Source organism: Sinocyclocheilus anshuiensis, unplaced genomic scaffold (assembly GCF_001515605.1).
Source record: "Sinocyclocheilus anshuiensis isolate Anshui unplaced genomic scaffold, SAMN03320099.WGS_v1.1 scaffold1885, whole genome shotgun sequence".
Taxonomy (NCBI): Eukaryota; Metazoa; Chordata; class Actinopteri; order Cypriniformes; family Cyprinidae; genus Sinocyclocheilus; species Sinocyclocheilus anshuiensis.
The window spans coordinates 271909-298758 of NW_015542322.1; the positions used below are offsets into that span (position 1 = coordinate 271909).

The 26850-nt window shown below is 37.7% G+C and overlaps 2 protein-coding genes across 2 annotated transcripts in view; one reads left to right on the forward strand and one right to left on the reverse strand.

Moving 5' to 3' along the window:
- Nucleotides 1-20334, reverse strand: part of pgs1 (phosphatidylglycerophosphate synthase 1) — a 24494-nt gene extending 4160 nt beyond the window's left edge. The window contains exons 1-10 of the mRNA XM_016489325.1: nucleotides 20194-20334; nucleotides 17609-17810; nucleotides 16640-16717; nucleotides 16035-16131; nucleotides 13958-14147; nucleotides 13491-13669; nucleotides 8485-8900; nucleotides 6857-6932; nucleotides 4410-4558; nucleotides 3468-3632 (exon numbers count right to left, since the gene is read on the reverse strand). Of these exons, the coding sequence (XP_016344811.1) occupies nucleotides 3513-3632; nucleotides 4410-4558; nucleotides 6857-6932; nucleotides 8485-8900; nucleotides 13491-13669; nucleotides 13958-14147; nucleotides 16035-16131; nucleotides 16640-16717; nucleotides 17609-17810; nucleotides 20194-20309 (1623 nt within the window). The 5' untranslated portion in view covers nucleotides 20310-20334 and the 3' untranslated portion in view covers nucleotides 3468-3512. The remainder of the gene's footprint in view (nucleotides 1-3467; nucleotides 3633-4409; nucleotides 4559-6856; nucleotides 6933-8484; nucleotides 8901-13490; nucleotides 13670-13957; nucleotides 14148-16034; nucleotides 16132-16639; nucleotides 16718-17608; nucleotides 17811-20193) is intronic.
- Nucleotides 20335-21782: 1448 nt separating this feature from the next.
- Nucleotides 21783-25763, forward strand: socs3b (suppressor of cytokine signaling 3b). The gene is made up of 2 exons (XM_016489332.1): nucleotides 21783-21975; nucleotides 23379-25763. Exon 2 carries the CDS (start codon nucleotides 23553-23555, stop codon nucleotides 24210-24212), a length of 660 nt encoding a protein of 219 aa, XP_016344818.1. The 5' UTR covers nucleotides 21783-21975; nucleotides 23379-23552; the 3' UTR covers nucleotides 24213-25763.
- Nucleotides 25764-26850: the final 1087 nt, after the last annotated feature.

Genomic DNA, 26850 nt, shown 5'->3' on the forward strand with positions numbered 1-26850 from the left:
TTCAATAATTCATATTCACCTTCCAGAATTCACTTCCAAAATATTCAATCTGTTTAAAAATACGATGTATAATATTCGGTCCATTTTATTTGACTTTCCAAATTCAGTGGTTAAAATTCACCTTTGCACATCCAGGAGCTGCAGGAATAGCAGTAGAGCACCGATGCACGATCTCCAGCTGCTGTCAGTCGCTCACCAGCAGGTTGCGAAAGCGGCTGTTGATGAAGACCAAAGCAACAGGTGGATTAAGTCATTCATTCACAAAAACTGATTTGCAGAAATTGCAAGCGCTAAGTAGAAGTACACTATCGCCCATCTTGTCCCGCGCCACGCTCTGTTGCGTCGAGTCTCGCGGGAGCAGGTCTCTAATCCACTGGCACTGGACTCCACAGTGCGTGTGCTACATCCTTTTTACAATCTCTAGATTATAAATCACTGCATTCTGTCAGCAATGTAACGCGGCAGTAACATATAGAAACCTTGGCTTGTAACTATACTCTAATTACTATTTTGAAAATTATAACGCGTTAAATTACTCCGTTACTAAAAAAGAAATCAAATTACAGTAACACGTTACTAAATAATGTGTTACTGCCCAACACTGCTGACAATTCCACCGACTGGGTTAAAACGTCTAATGTATTTTTAATTAAAATGACTTTTAACATTTAAAATAACACACTGTCAAATTGTAAAGCTCATATTGCTCATAGTGATTTACTACAGGTGAGATTTTGCCAATACCTCCCTTCATATCTGTACAGTACACAATTATTTACATATAAAAGATCCCTGGAAAGGGTTTTTCATATTCCAATGGTTGTAGTACGTTACTAGATACAAGACTAACTAACTTACTACAGGTTAGATTTTGCCAATATCTCCCTTACGGTATGTACAGTACACAAATATCTTTTTAGAAAACTACAGTAATTTACCAAAAGTGTTTTTTCATGTTCCACTGGTTGTAGTATGTTGCTAGTTAGCTACAAGACTGACTTCATGTGAAATTTTGCCAATATCTCCCTTACTGTATGCACCATTCACAATTATTTAAAAGAACAACAAAAAAAATAATAATCTGTAGGACGCCAAAAGGGATTTTTCATGTTCCAAAGGTTGTAGTATAAAATATTGATGTACTTTATGTACAGTAAGGGAGGGATTAGCAAAATTTCACCTATGCAAGTCAGTCTAGTCACTAGGAATGTACTACAACCTTTGGAACATAAAAAAAAAACTTTGAATTACAGTAATTTCTTAAGAATGATTAGATACTGTATATACAGTGAGGAAGATATTGTCAAAATTTCAACTGTAGTAAGTCAGTTTGGTCACTAGTAACATACAACATTTGGAACAAGAAAAACCCCATTTTGGTGAATTACTTGGGGAAAGAGTTATTGGCAATATATATTTAGTCAGTTTGAGTAAATTATTCATTTACTGTAAACATTAATTTGAATAAATTATTGGACTTTTGGACTGTGAGGTAAATTTGCAGACGGTTCATAAAGCAGCATAGGCGAATATGCAGCGAATATCAAACCTAAAACTACCGCGCTTGGTTTTCTATGGGAGACAAAAATGGTTTGGTGAAACTTTGTGGGTTGTGGGCTCATATTCTGGGCTCATCTGCTTAAATGTACATAATATACATTCATATATATTATTAATTAGGTGCCGAATTTAATCATTTATCACCGTCTTGAGACAATAAACCATGTTAAGCATTTCTTTAGCTGGGAGATGTTTAACGTGCAGTTTTGTGCGTTCCGTAACCTGCGTTCATATCCTCATCTGCCTGTTTGTAGTTTGCATCATCAGTAAGATCTGAGTTTGGTCTTTTAATAGCTGTCGTTGCATTATTCTTCAAAAGATTTAAGCAACAGGTGGATTAAGTCATTCATTCACAAAAACTGATTTGCAGAAATGAAACAAGCGCTAAGTAGAAGTTTTGATTATCAGGGCCAGTAAAAACATGTGGAAAAGCTGATTGTGTGTATGTTTAATTCAACATCTTCCTCAGTGAACTAATACAGTTATATAAGACCTCAGATCTCAGAAAAAGTTTTACTGATGATGCAAACAGCTCCCGGATGTGCAATGCCAAATTTTCTGTCGAATTTTAACCACTGAATTTGTGGAAGCGAATTTGGAAAGTGAAATAAAATGTGAAGAAATTTGCCTATTTGGGAAGTGAATTCTGGAAGGTGAATATGGATTATTTAATTTTTAATTATGAAAATGTGCGTGAAATATTTTGAATTGAAATATTCACAGCTTAAATAGACAACCATGTTAAATTTCAGGACCTAAAAATGCAAGCTCTGGAAATACAACGCATTAAAATGCAAGCACTGTTAATGCAATGCATCATTTTTTCAGTTAGTGCTATTCAACGTGCTTTTTGTTTCAAAGACATATGGCATTATTTTTCTTCCATATTTATGCTTCAACATAATGAAACGCACATAATACCTGATACCACCGAACCATCACTGCTGGAAAATCCGGCTTAAGATGGAAGCGGGTTACTAGCCGCTAGTCACAGCAGCATGAATTTCCATTTGTAAGCCATTTCATTTCAGTAATGTGACATTAGCATGAAACAGGACAATCAACTAAAAATAAATAGGTGAGACATGATTTTATCCACTGGGAATTGATTGGATTGTGAAAAATTGACGGTTTGCTAAAACTAAACTTACAAAAAAGTTTTATTTGTTAACCCACGTTAACTACATTAACATTGATATCAGTCATTAGTTAACATGAGCTAACAATGAACACTACTTAGTGTTAATTATCATACGACAAGATATAGAAGTCTGTCATTTTCACCCATAGGTCCAGTTATGTTATTTTAAAGAAACATTACAGGGTCTTCTTTTTTTTGTAAAAAACATGCACAGATGAATTGTTCACAATAAGATCTATAACATGAATTTAGGAGATAAATAAGTTCAAATTTAATTTCCTGTCGACAAATGCAACCTTATTATAGTGTTACCACCAAAACAGAACCTAAATAGCTTGTTGGGCTGTTGGTTAACATTGTCCAACATTGTCCCTCTCAGCTTAAGTGACGTCACTGGAAAAGGCATAGGAAGTGCAAGTTATTACATTTGATGAAAGATTAGGATGAAAATGTTTTCTTTGGAATAACAGCCATCGGTGAATCAATAACAATAAGACCAAGAACAAGTATTAAGATGGTAAATAAGGTTCATGTTGACTTTAAGGTGGTCAAGATGTTTTTTGGAACAAGGTCGACCAGCTAATAACCAGCCTGGTTCAGCTAATTACCAGCTTGGACACAATAATAACCAGTTTGGCCTGGCTAATAACTGGCTTCTATATTCCAATGTATTTTCCAGGAGGAACTGCTCATGTCTGAAACTACCACTAACACTAATAAGCCTGATAGGTTTAAAACATGCTTCAAAGGTACATCAGCAACCAACCTGTCACAGACAGTGAGATATCCATCACCTCAGGCCTGTTGAACTTTAGAAGAAGTTCTTGATGAGTGGAGTAACCAGTTTCACCCACAGCTTTACATAGCGGTCTGGCTGATTAAACGTGGAGTTTGACACTTGCGTTGAACTCTGGTACAACACCTCCTGCTCCTGGACAAGACAGAAAACAAGATTTCACTTAAACTATCTTTTTTTTAAACCTCGCTATCTCAAGTGTTGTGTCATCTCAGTGCGTTTCTCGTAAAGATTACTACAGAACGGATTTAAATTGATCTTTTATCACCTGTTAAGTGAAGATTAAAGGAACCTTACATTTCACAAACTATAAAAACTGATGACAGTTAGACTTTATTGTAGCCTCTGTTCCCAGAACAACCAGTACAGATTAATGTTTAGGGCATATCCCTTATATGTAATGCTGTTTGAGATAAGAAAGATAAACGGACCCCCATTGCTTTCTAGTATAAGAAAAGCTGTAACGTTAAGGACAATCACAGGATTTAAACCTGTTTTATTTAAATACTGAATTATTCCATTATCATAACATAGTGCCCATTAAAGTGATAGTTCACCCAAAAATCAGAAAAAATTCTGTCATTAATTACTCACCCTCATGTCGTTCCAAACCCGTAAGACCTTCATTCATCTTCGGAACACAAATTAAGATATTATGAGGGTGAATTTTTGAGTGAACTATCCCTTTAAAGATTTATAGAGCAGGGTGATAACATAAATTGGTCTACATTCATTTAAAATGCAATAAAACAAATCACTTGATGCATCGTGTTGAGCACAGCTGTATTTCCTGTAAGCCCTTACAAATGTCCAGCCATTAATTTCATAGTTAGTACTAAAAACTATTAAAACACATCGCAACCCATGATTTATGGGGTACTGTAGGAAACAGTCATGCAGAGGACGTCCAACCTGTTGCAGTTGCATCTGGAGTTCCTCATTCTCTGTTACTATGGCAATCTGAGCCTCCAGATCCCTGTGCACAGAGCGATAGCCGAAATTTGGGGAGCCAATGAGAGTGAGGCAGGGGCGGTCTCTTCCTCCCACATAGTACCACAGACCTGTGAAGAGTGGAAAAAATACCCTGAAATGTAACTTTTCAGACCAGTAATGATAATAAGTGCTTCATTACTGGACAATTGTTTATTATGACTCAAACCACTCTAAAAATAATCTTGGTGCCTTCACATTGACAAATATGCAGATATGGCAGATGCTTCAAAGCAGCTGACAGTGTCAGTATCTATGTTTCCTGGTCACATGAGTTTAAAAGGTGTGGTGTCTATACAACAGAAAACATATTTCCTTTTCACAGTCAACAATGCATGGCTACACACTAGAGGAAAAAAATCAAAACAAAGTGTCAGTCAAATTATGTACACAAACCAAACATATGTTCTATTAATAGGCAGCAGCAATTACTTGCCACTTCAAACACTTGCCAAACATAACCACCCTGGCCTGAGGAAGTGTTCTTGATGAAAGCTGTCAGGTAACACAACTGACGGGAATACTCTAAAATTAATTCCTGAGGACTTCCTTATGCACACAAATCCAGCAATTAGCCTTTATACACGATTATATATGCCTTTATGCTTAATTAGATTAAATTCAACTCAAAACCAATAAGCAAACACAATCCATGGACTGTTTTTTTCATTGACCACTTTGTTGATCATAAACTAGCGTTCAAAATTTAGGATGAATTTGTTACTTCAATAAATGTATACTTTTATTTAGAAAAGGATGCATTAAATTAATCAATACTTCTTACCAAAAAAATTATATATATAAAAAAGGTATTCTTTTCAACTTTCAATTCATCAAAAAATCCTGAAAAAAATGAATTCATCATGGTTTCCAAAAAATATTAAGCAGAACAACTGCTTTCAACAGTGATATGAATCATTATTGTAGAATGACTCCTGAAGGATCATGTGACACTGAAGACTGGAAAAATGAATATTTAAAAAAGTATATTTTAAAACATATTAAAAGTACAAAATAGTTCTTTTTAAATTGTAATAATTTTTTGTAAAATTTCTGTTTTTAATTCAATCAAATAAAATGCATAATGCTTGAGCATAAGAGACTTTCTCAAAAGCATTCTTTTAAAAGGAAGTGCAATTAGTCCAAACTAGTTTTGCAAAAACGGACTTGGAATGGATGTTCTTCTGCCTCCTAGCATTAGACATTTTGTGGAACCACTTTTTTTCCCTAATATTGTTCATTAGCATTTCCTTTGCACAAGCACTTTAAGAACACTAAATTGGATTTTTTACTTAATTTACTTGATAAATGTGTTATATATGTGTTGATATGTATGATTGTGTATTATACACTGATAACCTTTTATTTTTATTTATTTATTTTTTTTTTTACACATGAAGTTCCTAACAAAATAATAAATAATCAACAAAATAATAAAGTTCTTTGAGCTGTGAACTTGAACATTTATCTCAACGGTTTTGGCATGTGACTCCACTTGAAGTAAACTACCTACTTGCTGCCAAATTTGAACGGCTGCCAATGGAAAAACACGCTTTTTGGTGACAGAAAGGTATAGTTACGGCATGACAGGTAGAGCAAAAGTCTTAATCGAGTCCACCTCACTGTCTCTTTCCTGAGGTGCCACGTGGGCCTCGTGTAGGTTGAAGGCCAGCGTCAGAACGGCAGCTAATGTTCATTGATTCTCTCTGTAGCTCAGCTGCAGGGACCTCTGTCTGTTCCCACTTCAGCTCCACTGTTTACAAGAAATGACGGCATGACAAGGCTTTATCTAATAAGCCAGACTTCTCAACAGGAGCCTGAAATTGAATTCTACTGACGCTGCTCAGGTTTGTCAAGCCTCTATTTTTCTCCAGACGTCACTATTTTATTCTGTCCCTTCAGGTCAGGGGCTTTTATTAAAGTGTATGAGGATACTCAGTTAAAGCCATATGAACAACCAAATGAATGAATTCATGCATTTTTAAAGCAAACTAAAAATCACTCACAGTTACAAACACAGACAGCAGGTTGAGAAATAACACAGTGGCGATCGAGTTGCTTTTGGCTCAGTGCTGCATTTGATTTGTCTTAAATAACATACTGAAACAGTAAAGCTGAAATATCTTAACATTCAACAACAGCCAGAAAACGTGGCCAAAGCATACCTCTGGTTTACAGAGAAAATATCTGTCTGGCAGCCTCTGTGTCCTGAAGCTGTCCAGGAAGAGCTCTGAGGCTATTCAATCAGAGGTGCTGGGAAACCTGCTCTGCGCATTAAATTATGAGCTTTCCCATTACACCCAATTTTTGGGAACTGGGCTGATCCACTTTAGTGCTTAAAAAAAACAGTGCAGAAGATAAACACGTACCTTTAGCATGAAATGTCCAATCTGGGCGATGGTATTCATGCAAGAGGACACGACTCTGCTGACCCAGCTGACACACCTGAAACGAACACGAGTGTTTCAGTTTAAGAAAAACCAACAATACAAGAACAAACATTAAAAAAAAAAAAATTCTGATATTCTGCTAACTGAGTGCATTTGTAGCTGCAGCACCATCCATAGAACAAGCAACAATTATAAACTACAAAATAGTGTTAATTTCGTTAAAGAAAACTACGACGGAAAATATTCGTTGACAACTTTTTTTTTCCAAGCAAAGACAACATTGACATTAATCACTAACTAAAACACTAATAAAACTCTTTATCCACAATTTCTCTATATTTTCTTCAAACAAATAAAAAACAAAATACTTGGGGTTGCCAGATGTTAAGAGTTGAAATCCCTCTATAAGCGCTTCTCTCTTAAAATGATTTTTTTTTATCAACCTGGCAACTATTCACATGCACCCTTTCTTACACTATGGAAAAAGTACTGAAAGAGCTAAAAACATCAAACATGTAGCAACAAACATGTAGGTTGGAGTTTATTAATCTACACCAGGGGTGTCCAAACTCAGTCTTGGAGGGTCCTGCAGAATTGAGTCCCGACTTGCCTCAACAAACCTGCCTGGAAGTTTCTAGTATGCCTAGTAAGACCTTGATTAGCTGGTTCAAGTGTGTTTAATTAGGGTTGGAGCTAAACTCCAAACCCTCCAGGATTGAGTTTGGACACCCCTGATCTACACCGAGACATTCTTCTCAAATGAAAATTTAAAACATCATCTGTGTTCCTTCAAAATGGTCGTTTGCAGCAACTAAATCTGCCATCAAACCCTCACAGTGACTAACTGTAATAAATCCAAACATGGATCTCAAGTATGCTATTTGTGATTGAGGTTTCTGAATAAATGCACTTAACGCACCTCTGTGCCACAATAAAAAGTATTTTTATTGTTGTTGTTTTAATAGAATGACATTGCCTCTGTTGCCACTGTTTTAGCTTTTGAGTTTTACCAGTTTTCATAATGCAGAGAGTGTGTTTGTGATAATAAATCCGGAAACTAGATTAGGTCAAATAAACCATGTGTATGTTGAAAGGTGAAAGTGACACTGAAGACTTGAGTAATGGCAGCTGAAAATTCAGATTTGTCGTTACAGGAATTAATTACATATTAAATGATAGTTAACAGAAAAAAAAAAGTTTTTAAAATGGTTGATAATCTAGAATTAAATACTAAATCAAAAGATTATTAATATAAAAAAAAATGAATGAGAAGTTTGACATGAGTACAAAAACAATAAAAACAAAAGATGTAAAATTTTAATTTTTGGTGGTTATAAAATAGCCCATATACTATATGCAACATTAAGTTCACAAATCAGTTGAATTATATGTTAACGTGGCAATTTGTAATGGTGCCTGACAACAGTAAAAAAAAACTATAGTTGCATAATATCTATACTAGAGGTGGGTGGCATGACTTGACAAAACTAAATTGCTCCTTTTATAAATAACAGAGTTGTCTACACTTAAGTGTTCATCTCTGTCAACACAGGTATATACACATCATATTGCCCAGCCCTGTGCTAAACAGTAGAAAAAATGCACACCTTATTGTAGAACTGTCGGGCGAGGTGAACGTAGGCCTCAGGAATTGCTCCTGCTACTCCTTTGGCTCCAAAAAAACCATTAACCGCTGGGGAGGCCATGAGGATACGGTAGTCTGCTGCTGCACCCAGCACCAGCTGCATGTAGGTGCGCGTCAGGTTGAAGTAACCCGATGTCAGATAGATGACTGAGTCTCCACCTGCCTCTGTGAGCAGTCGTTTGGTTACTTGTTCATCCAGATGAATGCCAAGAGGCTTCATTTGCACAAGTGGAAAGATCCAGGTGTCATTTGGCACCGTTCCGTCCGAGTCTGGGACCTCCGAGCATTCTGCTTCCAGCATGCTCTGCCGGACACGGGCCGTGTTCACCACCTCCATGATCCGTCTCTGTGCCGATGCAGTAAAGTCTGCTCTGTTACCTGTTAGACCACAGACAGACCACATCTGAGAACACTCAACACTTGAAACATAGGCAGCATTTCAAGCAGCTGTTCCAACAGCTGTTCCAAAAACTAGGTTTTGGGCAATCACTCATGTCTTTTATGGAGAAGATGATCCTATAACGCACTATAATGATCCTATAATGAGATCAGTGACAAAAAGCATACAAAAAAGCATTAAAAGCTAAATGATGATTATAACTATATTTCCTTCACTAATAACAAATACAGATACAAATAGACTGATAAAGTTAAATTTGACTATTTTATCTGACATTTCTGTGTACTACAGTACATATATTAGCTTATCGTAGTTTGGGGTAGGTACGTTTTTAATGTTTTTTATGCTCACCAAGGCTGCATTTATTTGATCAAAAATACAGTAAAAACAGTAATATTGTGAAACATTAGTACAAGTTAAAATAAACATTTCTATTACAATATATGTTAGGCTGTAATTTATATCAATGATGGCAATGCTGAATTGTCAACAGTAATTACTTACCAGACCTTATTGTCACATGATCCTTCAGAAATTATTTTAATATGTTTAATATTTCTGTGGAAACTGTGATACATTTTTTCAGGATTTTTTTGTTTGATGACCAGAACATTCAAAACATTATTTAAAACGTACATTTTTGTGACATTATAAATGTGACCATGGACCACAAAACCAGTCGAACAAGTAGAACAGGTCTATTTGTAGCAATAGCCAACAATACATGCCATGGGTCAAAATTATAGATTTTTTATGCCAAAAATCATTAGGATATTAAGTAAAGATGATGTTTGATGAAGATATTTTGTAAATTTCCTACCGTAAATATATCAAAACTTAATTTTTGATTATTAATATGCATTGCTAAGATCTTCATTTGGACTACTTTAAAGGCGATTTTCTCAATATTTAGATTTTTTTTTTTGCAACCTCAGATTCCAGATTTTCAAATAGTTGTATCTCGGCCAAATATTGTCATATCCTAACAATTTCGCAATTTCAAAGAAAAGGTCAACCCTAATGACTGGTTTTGTGGTCGAGGGTCACAAATGTATTTACTGTCACTTCTGCTTTTATGTATCGACATGAGGGTGAGTAAATGATGACAATTTTCATTTTTGGGTGAACTATTCCTTTAAGAGGTTCTATTTCAGTTAGCATAGCAACATAACTCATTAGGTTTTGAAAAGGTGCTTTGTGTCAATCAAGTTAAAATACCTGATAGTAATGATAAACAGAACGATTCTAAGAAACTGATCTTAACAGGTTGTTATTTGAGTCCCCTTTTAGGATTTTAAAGCCAAATCAGGTTCTTGGATTGTAGTGGTGGAACAATACTATAAAGTTTCACTAAAGTAGGCCAGATTATGGCAGTTAGCTGCATCCTCCGCAATCTATAACTCACAATCAGCCTCCAAGCTAGGGAAGTTGCGTTTAGCATTTTGTGAATGTGTTTGGGCTTTTACCTCACATAATGTGGTTTCTAACTTACGCAATTCCTTATTTCAGAAGCTTTAGAAAGCATATGCAAATGAACGCTATAAGGAATTCTTATTAAAATCCCCTCTCATTGTCTTATATGACATTTTACATTTAAGGAAGTGGCATCTGTTTAAACAGATCCCTCCCTTTAAAGTCCCCATGAAATCAAAATTAAAGTTTTTTGGGTGTTAGTATCAATATGTTAGTCTTAAGGTTATCTATAAGGCAGTGTGCTCCAAAACAGTGACAAAATTCGCATTTAGAAGATATAAGCATTCAAAGCTTGCAGTTCGTCACTTCCGCCAAAACCAGTGTTGCCAGACGTACGATAATTATCGTATTTGTACGATAATTAACAATTTTCATTTTTGGGTGAACTATTCCTTTAAGAGGTTCTATTTCAGTTAGCATAGCAACATAACTCATTAGGTTTTGAAAAGGTGCTTTGTGTCAATCAAGTTAAAATACCTGATAGTAATGATAAACAGAACGATTCTAAGAAACTGATCTTAACAGGTTGTCTACACTTATTTGAACAGGTACGCAAGCGAAACAACACGCAATCCATTCCCCTCCAATCCAATCCATTCTATCAGATATTTGCTAATGCGAGATCCTGCAAATGCATGATCAAAACCTCAGAGGCACGGGTCAATAACTGCTGACCGTCTGGAAAAGTGCTCTGTCAAACCCTGGCGCCTCTGCTAGACATAATGTGCCACAGTGAGTCATAGCAAGAGAGATAATCTGTAAATAATGAATTAGCTTCAGGGCAGAATGCTGCATGTTGGTAATGTATGGCAGAAGCCTGCTGCTCCATGGTTTCTGAGCTTATTTGGTTAACACGGAAAATCTGCAGCAAGGGCCGCTCGGAATATTCTGTTTGTTAAATGCAGAGAACAAGAAAAAGCGAAAGCCTCCGCAAATATGTGGGGACGGCGGAGAACAAATAAACGGCCCTTTGAAGCAGGATACAGGGGCTTTCCCCACAGACGCAAAGCCAGCCACCCCAAGCCTCCAGGCCTCAGAGGTCCAAACACATCCAGTTAACAGGGCCACAAAGTTCAGCGGCTCTTACCGACAGACTGTGGGATCCAATTACTGGAGATACAGGGGCAGGACCGAACTGCAGACTCAGCGCATAAGCTTCTCAATGGACCAGCGCTCTAGTAACTCTTACTGGAAGATGAGGCTTTTTCTTCGAACATGTACATTCGCAGACGAGCTGCATAAAGAAATGTCACCCTGACTCGAGTGCGTCTGATATTGTCCTCCTTTTACAGTCATACATCACTATTCTCGCTGTTGGCTATCAATCCATCATTTCCCGTTGACCTCATTGTCTTGACAGACTGTATCGAGGTCCAAATAGCTCCTTCCCGAACCTATCATCCTCCTGCATCTCTCCTTTCCTACCCTCCCAGCACAGATCACTTACCACCAGCAAGGTGACATCATTGCACTATTTCTGGGATCTGTGAAAACTGTGGCCCCGCTCCACCACGATTATGTCATCGAACGGTGCTGGGTTATGGATATGAAGCGAAGCTGAATGAGCATAATCACTCATTCACTCGTTTCGCGCACCTCGCTGAGCCTGGGGACCGTAAGACACACCGAGTCATGGCTGAAGCTCAGCATCACAGAGACCTGAGGCTAGTAAGCAGGCTCCGAGCTTCCTGTTAGTCAGTGTTACCACAATGCTGGTGTTACGAGGAAATGAGTGACTTACCATCATTACCTCTGATTCATGTATGTCAGATTGGGTGGAAACCACAAGTGTCACTCATTTCTCTTATCAGGAATACTTTCATTGCCAAAAAAATGCTGATGAAGTTGTTTGATCATTTGCACTTAAGACAGTCTAGCTGCACCTAAACAAGGATGCTCTGAATAAATAATAAATAAAAATGCTCTATATTCATTCCACACGGTCCATTTTAACCAACCAATACACGTGACAGCGCAGCACTGTGCTGCCTTGCATGATTAAATTAAGCTGACTTTATTTTCAGCACATGCATATGCAAACAAGCAGCATTTTAAGAAAATTAGACAGACAGGAAACAGAATTTTATACTATGAATATTCCTTCATTAATTACAAAAACAGTTATACCTTCAGTTAGCATGGCCATGGCATTCAATTTGAAAACTTTTTTAAAATTGATTTATTTATTATTATTATCTTTTTTTGCATATCTTCGGTTAAGATAGGACCAGGGCCAGTGTCGTGTCTTGTCGCATCCAGTGCAAACAGTCACTGATTTGAATGGTTTCTATAGTATTTTGTCGCACTGCTCGCGTCCAATGTAAACACGGTACGCCTAGTTATCTATTGTGGTAATTTGCAGGTCGTGTCAAAAAGTTGTTGGTTTAGATAAATAGCTGTATTCTGTACATTTGACTCGTGTACGATAATTTTCTTCCAAATATGATAATTTTCCAATCTGGCAACACTGAACAAAGGCCATGTTTAACTTCCTCTCATTCTGCTGGCAGGCAAAGGCCATCAGTCAGCACAGGGCTGCTCGTACTACTGAACGTAATGATTCTTTATGGTGTGGTTCTACTGAAGTTTCAGAGATCAATACTATGATATGTAGTGGCGAGTGGTGCTGACGGATTGATTGGCTGGATGACTGATTCACCCAGTGACCAAACCAGCTTCCATTGAGGAAAAAAAGAAGTCTGGTTTGGCGCTGTGTCACGCTAACCACCGCACCGCACACACACTCTGCTCCGGTCCAGAGACACGATAGCAAGGAGCGGATCACATGCGCGAGTCGGCGCAGACCACAAAATGTATCGGATCTATTTGAATTCTATAAAGAATGCTATATTTTATAGCAATATGGATAAGATTGTGGCTGGCATACCCTGTCAAATGCGGCTTTACAGAGCTCAACGGCTCTGAACGGCTCTAGCCCAAGCTGTGATACAAACGAACGCTATTGGCTATTTTAAAAACGGACGGGGCTGCTTGATATGTCCCGCCCTGTCTTCCTGTTTCAGTTAAAATGAAGTCAACACAGAGTAACACAGAGTGTTTCTAAGCATTTCAGGGAACCTTTAAAAACCACTTACCTTTGTAGGGATGCACCATTCCCTCCATCATGTGCACACTGTTGTCAGGCTGCAGCTGCAGTGACACATCGCCCACGGCTCCCACGAGTTCAGCAAAGAAATCAGCCACCTCCGTGCAGTCTTCCAGAAGTACATAGCGATCCTGACGATTGGTGAAGTAGGAGTCGCTCAGATTGGCCCTGTATGAGATATCATCATCACACTCAAGAGTGGGCCACCAAATATTCACCTCCTCCACTGAGCAGAGGCTGTTTGCATGAGCTCCATATGGTCTAAAAACAAACCTAGAACCATGAAGAGCAATAGCTATGGGAATATTTTGAGAGAATTGATGGCATTCACACTGCAAGCATATTTTAGTTATACAGCCATAACATACAGGTGCATCTCAATAAATTAGAATGTCGTGGAAAAGTTCGAACATGTGTCGTATCTGCTCTTGCTGTGACATATGCATGCGTACACACCCACTAATGATGAGACTGTTGTCAAAAAGGTATGCCTTGATGTGCTGCACCCCGATGGTTTCATTGAAGCGTTCGGGAACCAGAAGACGCAGCAGCCCACGCAGGTCAGGTGTGTGGTACAGGGACACTCTCATCTGCTCAGGAAAATGCTGGAGCAGTGGCAGTAACATTGTGCGGGAATTGTGCTTGCCTTTAGATTCAAAAACAACAAAGGGGGAAATTAGAAGCAATGAATCAGTGCATACACTTAATTAAGCGTTAAAGGGGAATTCACACAAAGCTGATGGAGGTTGCTGTCATGACAATGCTGTATTATATTATAGCAAGGTTTAGTTTTGTATTTTCTTTATTGAAGTAAAGCTGTAAAACAAATTGCTCTTTAGGAACAAATAAAAGTTAAACATCCGTTCCAATTCCTTCACTAGCAACTAGAGCAAGCTATATAGCTTTGATACCAAGGACAGCAGATGGTTAAAAAAAATAAATAAATAAAAAAATAAAAATAAAAAAGTCCTTTTCACCTTTTTACTATTTTGACACTCAAAACTTGTTAAAGCCATTTGGAGTCATTATTTTTATTTATTTTGGAAATAAATTAATACTAATAATCAGTAAGGATGCATTAAAATGATGAAAAGTGACAGAAAGGCATTTAAAATATTACAAATGATAATGATGAATTATTTTTAACTTTCTATTAATCAAAGAATCCAAAAAAAACTCATCAAAAATATTAAGCAGCACAACTGTTTTCAACACTGACAATAATAAGAAATGTTTACTGAGCAGCAAATCAGCATATTAGAATGATTTCTGAAGGACGACTGAAGACTGGAGTAATGGCTGATGAACATTTAGCTTTGCCGACAAAGGAATAAATTACATTTTAAAATATATTACAATGAAAAAATTTTTTTTAATTGTAATATTTTACTGTTTTATTGTATTTTACTGCAGCCTTGGTAAGCATAAAAGACTTTTAAAAATCGTACACAGCTACACAGCTATTGTAATGGCTGTCAAAGGAGAAAGATGCTTTGGGAATGGGACACTGCTAACTAACCAAACCTTGACCCCTTGGTGCACTCATTTTGGTAGGTGTCAACAGTTACAGTTGTTCACGCTAGAAGTCGCCAACACATTAAAAAAACCCATCTCTCTCTTTGTGAACGCCTTCTCAAAATCTTCTCATAATGAGAGTCGTTTTCAGGAGATCAAGCAGAACCTGAACCACTAAAATGAAGCTCTATGCTGCAACATGATGCTTCAGTTACCATGAAATATTAGATTATGAATTCTTACAACATCATTGGGTGAGTTGTACAGCACATTGAAAGCAGTCAATGGAATGACTAACAGTTCCTGTCAAGTAGTTTGCAAAGAAAAAAAAACAGGGAGGAGGTTTGAACTCCAACCTACAATTACTAAAACTGGAAATCCTCCAAAATTACACCCATGCAGTTATATCAATAGACATGGCGTACATATGTTAGTCAGTGTTCACAAAGGGAAACGAACATTGGCAGGGGATTTCCTGCAGGCATTATTTCCTTCTGATGGTTTCACAGGAAAGTGATCGATAAGATCAAGCTATGACTGTTCAGAATGTGCAAAATGCAGTTCAAAAGGAAGTAAAAGAATAATACAGAGGGAGGTTTAAGAATAAGTGATAATGCGAGGCCTTGTTCACACAGCACACAATCTAATCTGGTTTTGAAATCTGATTTTTGGGACTGATTGTCGATACTGTCATTTAATTACTGAAATCAGATCCACATGTTCAGTGTAGTCAATATCTGATACATGTAGTAATGACTTCATAATTCATGAGATACATCACTGTATTTTATACAAATCACTTTTATGTCATTCTTTTCAATGTGACCATAAATTAATGAATTAGTGAAAACCACTTATCATTGTGATTAAGATTGTATTAGATCACAATCTTATGTTTTTGCAGTTCAGACTACAACAACTCCAAGGATTTAGGTTGGACATGCCAACTGCTGGCTGTCCAAACAAAGCCTGAGCATGTGTGTTTGAAATTAGTAAAAAAAAAAAGACTAAAACAGACCTCTCGAGCCTCTGGTATAATCCAGCAGAAAAGACACTTTGAGATCAGGTGCATGATCTTCCTGTGAGCGCTCTAATGCCTCTTCCATGCAATCCACCTTCAAAAGAAATTAGAAAGTCACTGAATACCCTATACTAGGGTTAACTAAGTTTCTGCACCATTTTTTTTTTAATGTTGATTCTATTTCTGCTGCAGGAACCTTATGGCTTGTCAAGCTGGTTTTGCATGTTGATTTGAACAAGGAAATGCACTTTAGTGTACACGGAGATGGTGATTAAATTCAGCTTTTAGATTGAGATTTAGCAACACCACCAGATCAAATTCTGTTGATAAAATTAAATTCTGCTGAGGTAATTTTTCAGAATATGCTTGCAGATCTGACTTTGGTTGTGACATGAGCTACTGTTTATACAGTACCTGATCATCTTCATCTTACAGTGGAAAAAAACAGAAGATGAGATATGTTAAACTTCCCTGAGCAGCTTCCTCTTATGTAAAAATCTTAATCAGGCCACAGTCAACTGCACAAAAACAGCCTTTTCCTTCATGGGCTATGTTTTATTTACTGGTCAGTGACAGTAAACGTGTGCAGACAGGTTACATACGAGGTCTTGCTCTAGTGGTCCTGTGCCCAGATACAGTGATGCCATCACCACACGACTCTTGGCTGTCTTGATACGAGCCTTGGCAAACAGAAAGAACAGCAAACTGAATGAGCAACACTGAGTAAAGCTTTTTTTTTTTACAAGCTATATTATGACAAAACAAACTGATAAAAAAAGTGATTCAAGACAATAAAACTATTCTCTACATAAACACAGCTAGACAATCTTCCAAAATGGGGAAAAAAACGGATTTGACCAAAATTCCATTTTTAATCTTATATTATTCTTTTTTTTTAGAGCCATATGAAAATTTAAAGCTGTTTTCATGGCAAGATTAAACTACTTTAAATAAAAAGAAGAGACAAATATTTCGCAAATAGGCCTATAATTGTTTACAATGTTACAATAAACCTATTAAATATCTAACTACAGAAAAAATTATAGAATTTTACTTTTAATGTTAAAAATCATAAAACTAATACCAATAGATAAATTATGATGTTTAGAATGGACATTTGGCACAGATCCACCTGTTTTATTAAACAAAACATAATTTTCTCGTAAGTATCAACCAACGTAATATATTTTTATAATGACACAATATAAATATGACTATAAATAGAAAGGCACTAATTGGAGTGAGATAATTGATTACGTCTTTAATTGATTTTTCCGTACATTTCTGCCATATGTACATTAACTGACAGTCACCACTGATAAGCTACCACTAAATATTGTAGAAACTTAATTTGCTGTAAAGTTGCTTTGCAACGATTTGTATCGTGAAAAGCGCTATACAAATAAACTTGAAAACTTGAATTGAATAATATCTGTTAGTAATAAGATATCAGAGATTTATTTTTTACAACCTTATAGTCATATTTACTGGCAATTCAGTTCTCTGAAGATGCAATTACTTGGCTTTCACCCAGTAAATGCACACACACACACACACACACACTCGCATACCTTCATAGCCTGATAAAACTCATCAGGTGAGTGAAGGATGCGTACGCGGCCCCCAGGGACCCTGAAAGCAGGTACATGATCTGCCATCCAGTGGAACCGAGAGTGGAAGTCCTCGACACCAGTGAAGCCTGGAGGTCTGGAGGAGGCCAGGGGGGCTGAGTCTGCCTCTGCCAGGAGAGGGGCCAAGAGCAGCACAGCGGACCTACAGGATGACAGGAAGTAAAAGAGCATTAATGGGCAGAGAAAACCTTTAATCAGAATCCAAGGCAATCCTCTTCCACTGTACACAATGCACTGTAGTGTTTCCGCTTATGGTATTAGTAAATATTGTAAAATCTGGTGGCTGTAGAGTAATACTGAACTTATGCTTGGTATTTGTTTCCTGTTGGCTCTCAAACAACATAACATAATAAACATAATATACACTATTGTCAAAAGGTTTAGGGTCGGTTAGATTTTTTAATGTCTTTTTTTGTACAAGGCTGCATTTATTTAATCAAAAATACCGTAAAAGCAGTAATATTGTGAAATATTATTACAAATAAAAATTACTGTTTTCTATTTAAATCTATTTTTAAAAAGCAATTTATTCCAGCGATGACAAAGCTGAATTTTCAGCAGCCATTACTCCAGCCTTCAGTGTCACATGATCCTTCAGAAATCATTCCAGTATGCTGATTTGGCATTCAAGAAATCTTTCTTACTATTAAAAATGTAAGATTTTGTAAGATTTAAGTAATGTAAGTTTTAAGATTTTTAATTCAAGATTTTTCAGAATTTTTTGATAAGTAGAACGATCAGAAGAACCGCATTTGATTTGAAATTGACAGGATTTTGTAACATAACTTTGTCACTTTGCAGAATGTAAGTATAACTTTCTTTAAAAAAAATTTTACTGACCCCAAATGGCTGAACAGCGGAGCATTTTCAGCTATTTTTGCTAATTAAAAACCTAATACTTTATCTTAGTGCTTTTTTGCTTTGTTTTTTGGACAAAATGGAAAAAACACTTATAACACTTACATTTTTAACACATTTTATAATGGTAATTATTTTTGTGAAAATCTGATCTGAAATCTGAGAACAAAATCTTTATTGTTGCTTCCTGGTTTTCAGAACAGTTAATGAAATGGTAATAATAACTAACAAATGAATACTTTTCAGCATTTCATTAGCACATGCAATTACACCAAAAACTAATGTTAGAGAGTTGATTTGACTGTGCAATATAAACCAGTACATTTGATGACATTCTGGAAAAAAAAAAAAAAGATTTAACAACTCTCTTTTTCTCAAAACTTGATTTCCAACTACTCAGAACAGGGCCCTAAGTCCAGCTCCAAATGCAACAGTGTTCAGAAGACAAAGGCAGTAATATGGTCTGTATAACACAGCATGAAGTCTCAAACTGCAACCCTTCACTCAGATCTACTGCCAAACACCAAGGTCACGTCGAGTTCTCTACAACCTCTGGGTTGGTGCTTTTCTTGACAGAACCCAGTCTCACCGCACACTACAGTAGATCTCACATAACTCCTGAGAAAACAAACTGAAAAGAGGCGACTCTGAGAGTGCCATGACCCTGTGGAGACTGAGCGTAAAACAATGCGAAGGTCAGTCGTGGGTGAGTTTACGAATCTATACAAGTTATCTATCTGCGTCTCTCAGATGTATCAAAACAAGAACCATGTTTCAAAGCCCTTTATAGATGTCACATCTGCCCAAACAAGTTAAGAAAATTCAGGAAAAGGCCTCCACTTATATTAGACTGAAAACTGATTTGATTAAAGCCACCTTTTAGAAGAATGCAAGCAGTGAATGGCTGCTTTGTAAAACCAGTGCTTTAAAGTCTTCTTGAATGAACCTCTTTCATTGCAAAGCACATCTGATAGCAACAGTTTAAAAAGAACATCTGATGGCCAACTTGGGCCACATTTTTCCGTAAGAAAAAATTTAATGGTGGTTTTCTGGTGGTTAACATGAACAAATGTCCAATAATTTGGTGTACAGCTGAGCTGTCAGATCATACATGCCTGAATCAGATAGCATTATTTTAATAAAAGGAGGTGCTGACAAACCATATCTGATCATCTGCCTGCAGTCTCGGTTTATTTAGTTGATTTACTATCCAAATAACCAGTGTGCAGTTAATCAGCTCATTAATGGGTTAGATATCCCCAAAACGAAGGTTATTTCAAAATCAATATTATATTTAATCACCCTTATCCAGTTTCAAACATGCAAGACTTAAATTTTCCTGTGGAACATTAAAGAGTATGCTAAGAAGTCACCATTTTCTTTCAAAACATTTTTTGGGTGAACTATATCTTTAAGAAAGAAGACATGATGGTGTTTACTGGAAATAAGCTAATAGACATTAGTAGAGCAAAAGCAGCAACCATCTTTATTGGTCTAATGTTTACGGCTCATATTCTCAAGCTCACTTTAACAATTCTAACTCCACAAATGACTTTAAGATCTCTTTACACAACCACAAGCTAACATTAGCCAAACACGCTTGACTTTAATATTACGCGATTTCTATCGACTGTCTTTATGTAATGCAAACGACCGCTGTCATTTACCCTCTCCTCCGCTCATGTGTCCTGAAAAAGCGATCTGTTATCCTCGTAAAAACCCAGGAGAAAGCAGGAGTATACCCAGAGAACACAAGTCTTTTCCATGTCATGGGCGCCGCCATGTTTTCACTGCATTTTGAATGTCAAAACTTTATCTAAACACATACCTTGCATGCGGCGCGACACAGACGCTTGTACTAGTGTAAACAAGTTGGCTGGTTATAATAAGAGGGTCTGCAGCGTTGACAAGGTATAATTGTGCGTTTGCTGGTCTCTCATCTTTCTATACGTTTTTATCAGTGATAAAAATGCCACATTGTCTCTTGTATACTGCACCTTCCCTATTTATATTCGAATTTAACTATAGCCATAATCTGTACATACAAACGAGTGTCAGAAATTTTTTTTTTATCCCTGGAACTGATTTTTTTAATCAAATCAAATATAAAATAATGCACAATATGTTACATTTCCTCTAGAATACATTCTAATTGTTTTTAGGAATGCTTTTTTTTTTAACATTCAGTGTTTCCTAAAATTTTCATTATAACATTATTATTTTTTAGCTTTATTTTATTTCAGTATTATATTAGCTGCAGGTAGTCACATTTCAATCTCCGCGACAGTGAATGCAATTATCTGACAGCTACACTGTCAGAGGAAATAAATGCATAAGTAGATCTAATAAAATATTATGAAATAGGCTATATAACGAGTAATTTTAGCATACATTTTAAGTATTTGGGATATTTTGTCCAAACCTCCAGTTAAATTCTCACTTGCACCCTTATATAATTTAAATCATAGTACAATAATTTATTAAATAATATTTAAACAAATAATAAGCATTTATGGTTAGATGCTAACTGTATTTCATTTGCCCTGTATATGTACTCTGCAAATGACAGTGTGATTTTAATATTATATTTTACATCATTAGACGATATGTACAATAAACTCTGCTCCATACATATTCAAAGCTTCTGATCGGTGAATTTATTAATGCAAGAATGTCCCCAATGTCTAGTGGTCTTTTGGAAGGTGGTCTACTGCTGTTATCCTATAGATGGCGTATGGAACAAATCCAGCCAGTAACCCACAGTCAGCCTTGTGAATACGACTATACTATACTATACTTTTACATAGAAAACTGTAGCGTAACTTTAGCGTATAGACTTGCATTCTATTTCGAATAGCCCTATGTAACATAAGTCCCAATAATATGACATTCGTTTAATTTTATTCTTGGCAAAACGTTCCATCACGCATCTGACCGTAAACGACACTATAATACGGGACTCTGCAAAACCAATAAATGAATAAATAAAATAGACCAATAAAACAGAATAATATGCAACATGTGTGTGGTCAGATATCATCAGTCATAACACACCAACCGCATTTATATTCGCAAGGGCAATGCAACGTTTCACCTTGTGTGAACAGGGACGGGAGGGGGGAGAAATCCCGTAAAAAAGGGTCACGCTGATTATTTATTGGCAATCCGCCACGTGCGTGCGTGCGTGTGTGTGTGGTTGCTTTACTGGAACACAAGGGGTGGAGCCTTTAGAAATATCAGTCTGTACTTCAACTCGATGGCACGGACCTCCACTACCTCCGATGGACTTTCACACAGCTGATCTCTGATCAACTGTTAAAAAACTGACATGAAACCGATCTTGATCCTTTTAAAAGAAGGTCTATTTTGCATAAGCGCTTATATGGAAATCACAAAAGCAGCTATGTTTTAAGAAAACTCCCAAGATTGAGTCGGATAACGCTTTGAAGGTAAAACGACGTTTTGCGCTTTATTCTAACGCACTGGAGTTCTTTAGAATCTATTAGAAATGTATGCATATATTATTATATCGGACTGTTATGCATGCCTCGGTTTGTACTGTGCTACATGGTATCCATGTCTATTAAACTATGTTGTTGAGCTTTGTAATGCGAGCTAATGCACAGTTTAATAGTTTGAAGTCTGCTTTAGTTATATATGCGAGCGAGTCGGATTAAACGACCTCAATGTAACCCGAATAAATCGGTGAATTTCTATTCCAGTTAGGATAGGAGAGTGAAGGGGTATTTACAGTGTAATACGAGACAGAGACCGTGTGTCATGAATGAGAAATCAGGTTATTCACAACGAACTGGAGGACCTCATTCATAACCTGTTTTCTAATAGCCCAAGAGAGCGATCGAAGTCGATATCGGGTTTACACGGTCGAGCTTGGACTAAAAATAAAGGTTCGATTAGCAACTAGTTAATTTATCCACTGCAAGCAGTATTAACATTTGCGCTTCAAAATGATCTCGCAACTATCTTACTTATACAAGTATTCATTTCTCATCTAATAGTGCCTTGTAAAACTAAAAGTTATTGGATTGCTTGCTTAACTAGTACCATTAGTACTAGAAAAACTAGAATATGGAACAGCAACATACTAGTTGATATTTAAATCACAGATCCCTATAGAATTCACTAACTTGAATAATTTGTTACCAGTAGTATTACTAGTTGCAATAGTATTAGTAAAACTGGAATAGGTACCAGCAACATTGGCATACGTACTAGTGAATGGCAAGTAGTTGATCTAAAACACATATTCCCATGTAAATCATTAACAAAAAATAGCAATTTGTTATCAGGATTATTGGGAGGTTGACTAGTAGCAATAGTACTAGTAAAACTGGAAAAGCTACCATCAGCATTGGCATACGCCAGATGTATTGGGATAGTGACTAGTAGAAAAGTAGGATGTAGTGATTGAATATATATTAGTCACTATTGAAATAAGTACTAGCATCTAATGGTTAAGTTGATGCATTAGGTTCTAAAGCACAACGATTAGATAAATTGACACAATACTAGTCAGTAGTCACTACTACTGAATTACTTGAAAAATAAGTACTAGTAAAAAAACAGACACTAATTAAAGAAGTAAAAGTTAGTTTATCTCTAAATGGGACGATTACATCACTGAAATGCGTAAATGTGATGTTTCTTTGGAGAGGGAGGGTTGGGCTTTAATGATAAGGAACAAATGTGAGAAACAACCAATCCAGTTATTAGAACTATGAAGGGCCCTAATAAAAGTGATGTCATAGCAGATGTAAGTCTGCTGGCACTGGCTTCTGTTGTTCTCACTGTTTGGTTGATGCTTACATTTTCCATTTGGCTTTTCCTTCAGCTGCCTTCCATACCCACCGAGACATCATTTCTTCTGGATGTGGAAGAGGTGCCAGAGCTCTGGGCGTTGTGTTGGTGCTCTCCGGTGCATGAGCACCCTGGCTGGGACGGCCCTTCGGCCCTGGACCCCGAGCACCAGTGGTTGCCGGGCGGTACAGGGGGCGGGCAGAGAGCCATGGTAACGCACAGTAGGTTTGACAGCGCCATGAGCAGCAGCCCCTTTGAAGGCGGCGTGCGCCTGCCCCCCCACCGGTACAAGACCTTCAGTTCTCGGGCGCAGTATCAGATGGTGATCGTGGCTGTGCGCAAACTGCAAGAGAGCGGCTTCTACTGGAGCACCGTGAGCGGGAAAGAGGCCAGCGCACTGCTGAGCGCCGAACCCCCGGGCACCTTCTTGGTGCGCGACAGCTCAGACCACCACCACTTCTTCACGCTCAGTGTCAAAACGAGCACGGGCACCAAAAACCTGCGCATCCAGTGCGACTCCGTCTCCTTCTTCCTGCAGACTGACCCTCGGAGTGAGCAGGCCGTGCCGCGTTTCGATTGCGTCCTCAAACTCATCCATCATTACATGCCGTCGGCCGGGACGGGGACCTTGTCGAAGGTCCAGGCCGTCGGAGAAGGTGGAAGTGCGGCCGACGGAAGTGCCTACTACATCTACTCTGGTGGCGAGAAGATCCCTTTGGAGCTACTGCGTCCGCTGGCGTCTAGCCTGTCCAGTCTGCAGCACTTATGTCGAAAGACTTTAAACGGTCATATAGACGTGTCCACCAAACGGGACCAGCTGCCTCATCCACTCCAAGAGTTCCTCCAGGAGTATGATGCTCCTATCTAGCTATTCTTGATGGGTTTCAGATGGGAAGAGAAGAATAAGGCGCGTAAGTGGAGTTTATCGCTCCCGACCTCGGCTTCTGTCAGTATTGCGGGCCAGCTGTGCCTTCGACCTCTGGATTGTGAACTTTTGAAGGACAGCACGAGATATGTTCTCCCACTCGAGTGGATCTGACATCTCGGCAGCTGTCGACACGAAAGGACTTCGGCGTTTCTGCGGCCAGTCGGACTGCTGAAGATAAACACGAGCGATAGTTGATCAGTACAGGAGTTAAGTGTGCTGCTATGGCTATGGTCCAGGCCTTCATCATCGATCGGGAGACACTCTCTCATGTCTGTTTTCTCCAGCTCAACATTTTTTTGACTTTCTCCTGGAAGGAAGGAGCGAGAGCTGGGTGTTTGCGATGACGTACACATTTCCACTGCTTCTTGCCAAGTGTAATTGCCTCATAAGTGGGCATGGGGGCGCAAACGGGGTGGCTACTTACCGCTCACGACCGATGCTGTCTGCTATGGTGACTGTGTGTGGGGTCAAGAAAAAGGACTAGAGTGAACATATCGACCGGACGAGAGGCCTGTTACCACGGGCCTTTGACCTCCCTTAGCCCTCTCTGGAGAAGACGGCCCCTCAGTGGACTGTTGTTACTTTGTTCGTGACAGGAGCCAAAGCAAACAGTAGTTTCATTTGTGTTAGGAAAAGGCAGGCTGAACATTGTTGACAATATGAGCGTATATATGAATTGTCATTCATATACTGTGAAGCAAATACAAGCACAGTATGAAAAATCTTTAGTAACTTATTTACTGTGGTGTTCGACATGAAGGACCATGCTTCTCTGATCACACAGAGAAGCATTCGTACTTTGTGTGCTTCAAATCTTCATTCAATAACAATGACATAGTGTTTGTGTCACTAGCAGGACTTGACGTCTGCTATTCAATGAATGTATTATGAGTCTATGGAAGGGCTTATGGTTTCACTTGTAGATTGTTTTTCTCTTTTTTTGTTGTTGTTCATATTTTGTCAAATCAAGGTGTTTACATGTGTGGCCACCAACAGGACAGCATGTTTTTTACTCTGTCTTTTATAAAGATGTCTCATCTTAAGGTCTGGTCTGATGACCGCAGTGCAAGCTTGAAGATCAGAAAACAAAGGCATTAACATAGAAAATGCAGCAAGAAACTTTGCACATATTTATATTTATAAGATATTTCCATAATTTATATTAAAGAGCACTATTTTTACAAAATGGACCCAGCCATGTGCCTCGCATTCTTGTGTGTATAAAGCAATTGGTATTATCTCTGGCCTCAGGCTGCATGTCATTTAAATATGCATGATTTTTAATGTGGCATTTGCTGCAGACAACATTTTCCTCTAACCATGTACACACACACACACACACACACACACACGGATGATGATACCACAACTGCTCTTGTTTTCAGAAAAACAGGTCTGAGGCTTACCTTGAGGTGTGTGTACAGGATGTCACTCTGTGCTTTCTCTTTTGATCAGTTAAAACATCTGCCTCTCTCTTTTTCTCCAGTCTTTTTAATAATCTTTCTGGATTAATCCTGGTCATTCCTCACTGAAAAAAATCAGGAAGTAAATTTTTTAAAATTAATATTGCAACTCTATTTAAGGTTACAATACAATTTTTTTTTTGCAGATTGTGCATTTCTTGTACGCTTCCACTTATTTAATTGATTAGCCACTCTCTTAATTAATTTTCTCTCCATTTAACTAAGGGCTTTTATCAGATCTTTGTCCTCATATTAGAGGGTAATTAACACGTAGTAAAAGTTGTAACTCACAAACCATTAAATGCCTAAGTGGAAAAAAAAATCAATAGGCCTTGATAAACTTCCTGAGCGAACCCAATAGAGCTTGACACGATAAGATTTCTGACTTACAGTGCAGACTTTTAATCATAGAAGTACAAAAGCGCTTGTGCAATTGAAAGATAACCTAGTTTATATTTGATAATCAAAGTCTTTTTTAAAGGGGTCTTATGATGCTGCTAAAAAGAACATTATTTTGTGTATTTGGTGTAATGAAATGTGTTTATGCGGTTTAAAGTTAAAAAAACATTATTTTCCACATACTGTACATTATTGTTTCTCCTCCGCCTTTTTGAAACGCGTCGATTTTTACAAAGCTCATCGGTCTGAAAAAGCGAGGTGTGCTGTGATTGGCCAGCTATCCAATGCGTTGTGATTGGCCAAATACCTCAAGCGTGAGACGGAAATGATTACGCCCCTCACATACTGTTGATGCCGTGTCCCGGCCGGAGCGACGAGACAAAAACATTAAAGGGGTCATATGATGCGATTTCAATTTTTCCTTTCTCTTTGGAGTGTTACAAGCTCTTGGTGCATAAAGATCTGTAAAGTTGCAAAGACTAAAGTCTCAAATCCAAAGAGATATTCTTTATAAAAATTCAGAGTCAGCCACACCTACCTAAAACGGCTCGTTCTAACACGCCCCCACATATCTACCTCACTATGTGGGAAGATTTGCATAACGCCGCCCAAATGTTCAATGTTGCAAAGAAAGAAGGCGTAACTTTTAGTCTCACTGTAGTTTTGTTGACGCTGCAGCAATGTCGTGAAGACGCTGTGTGCTTCGTTGTGAAAGC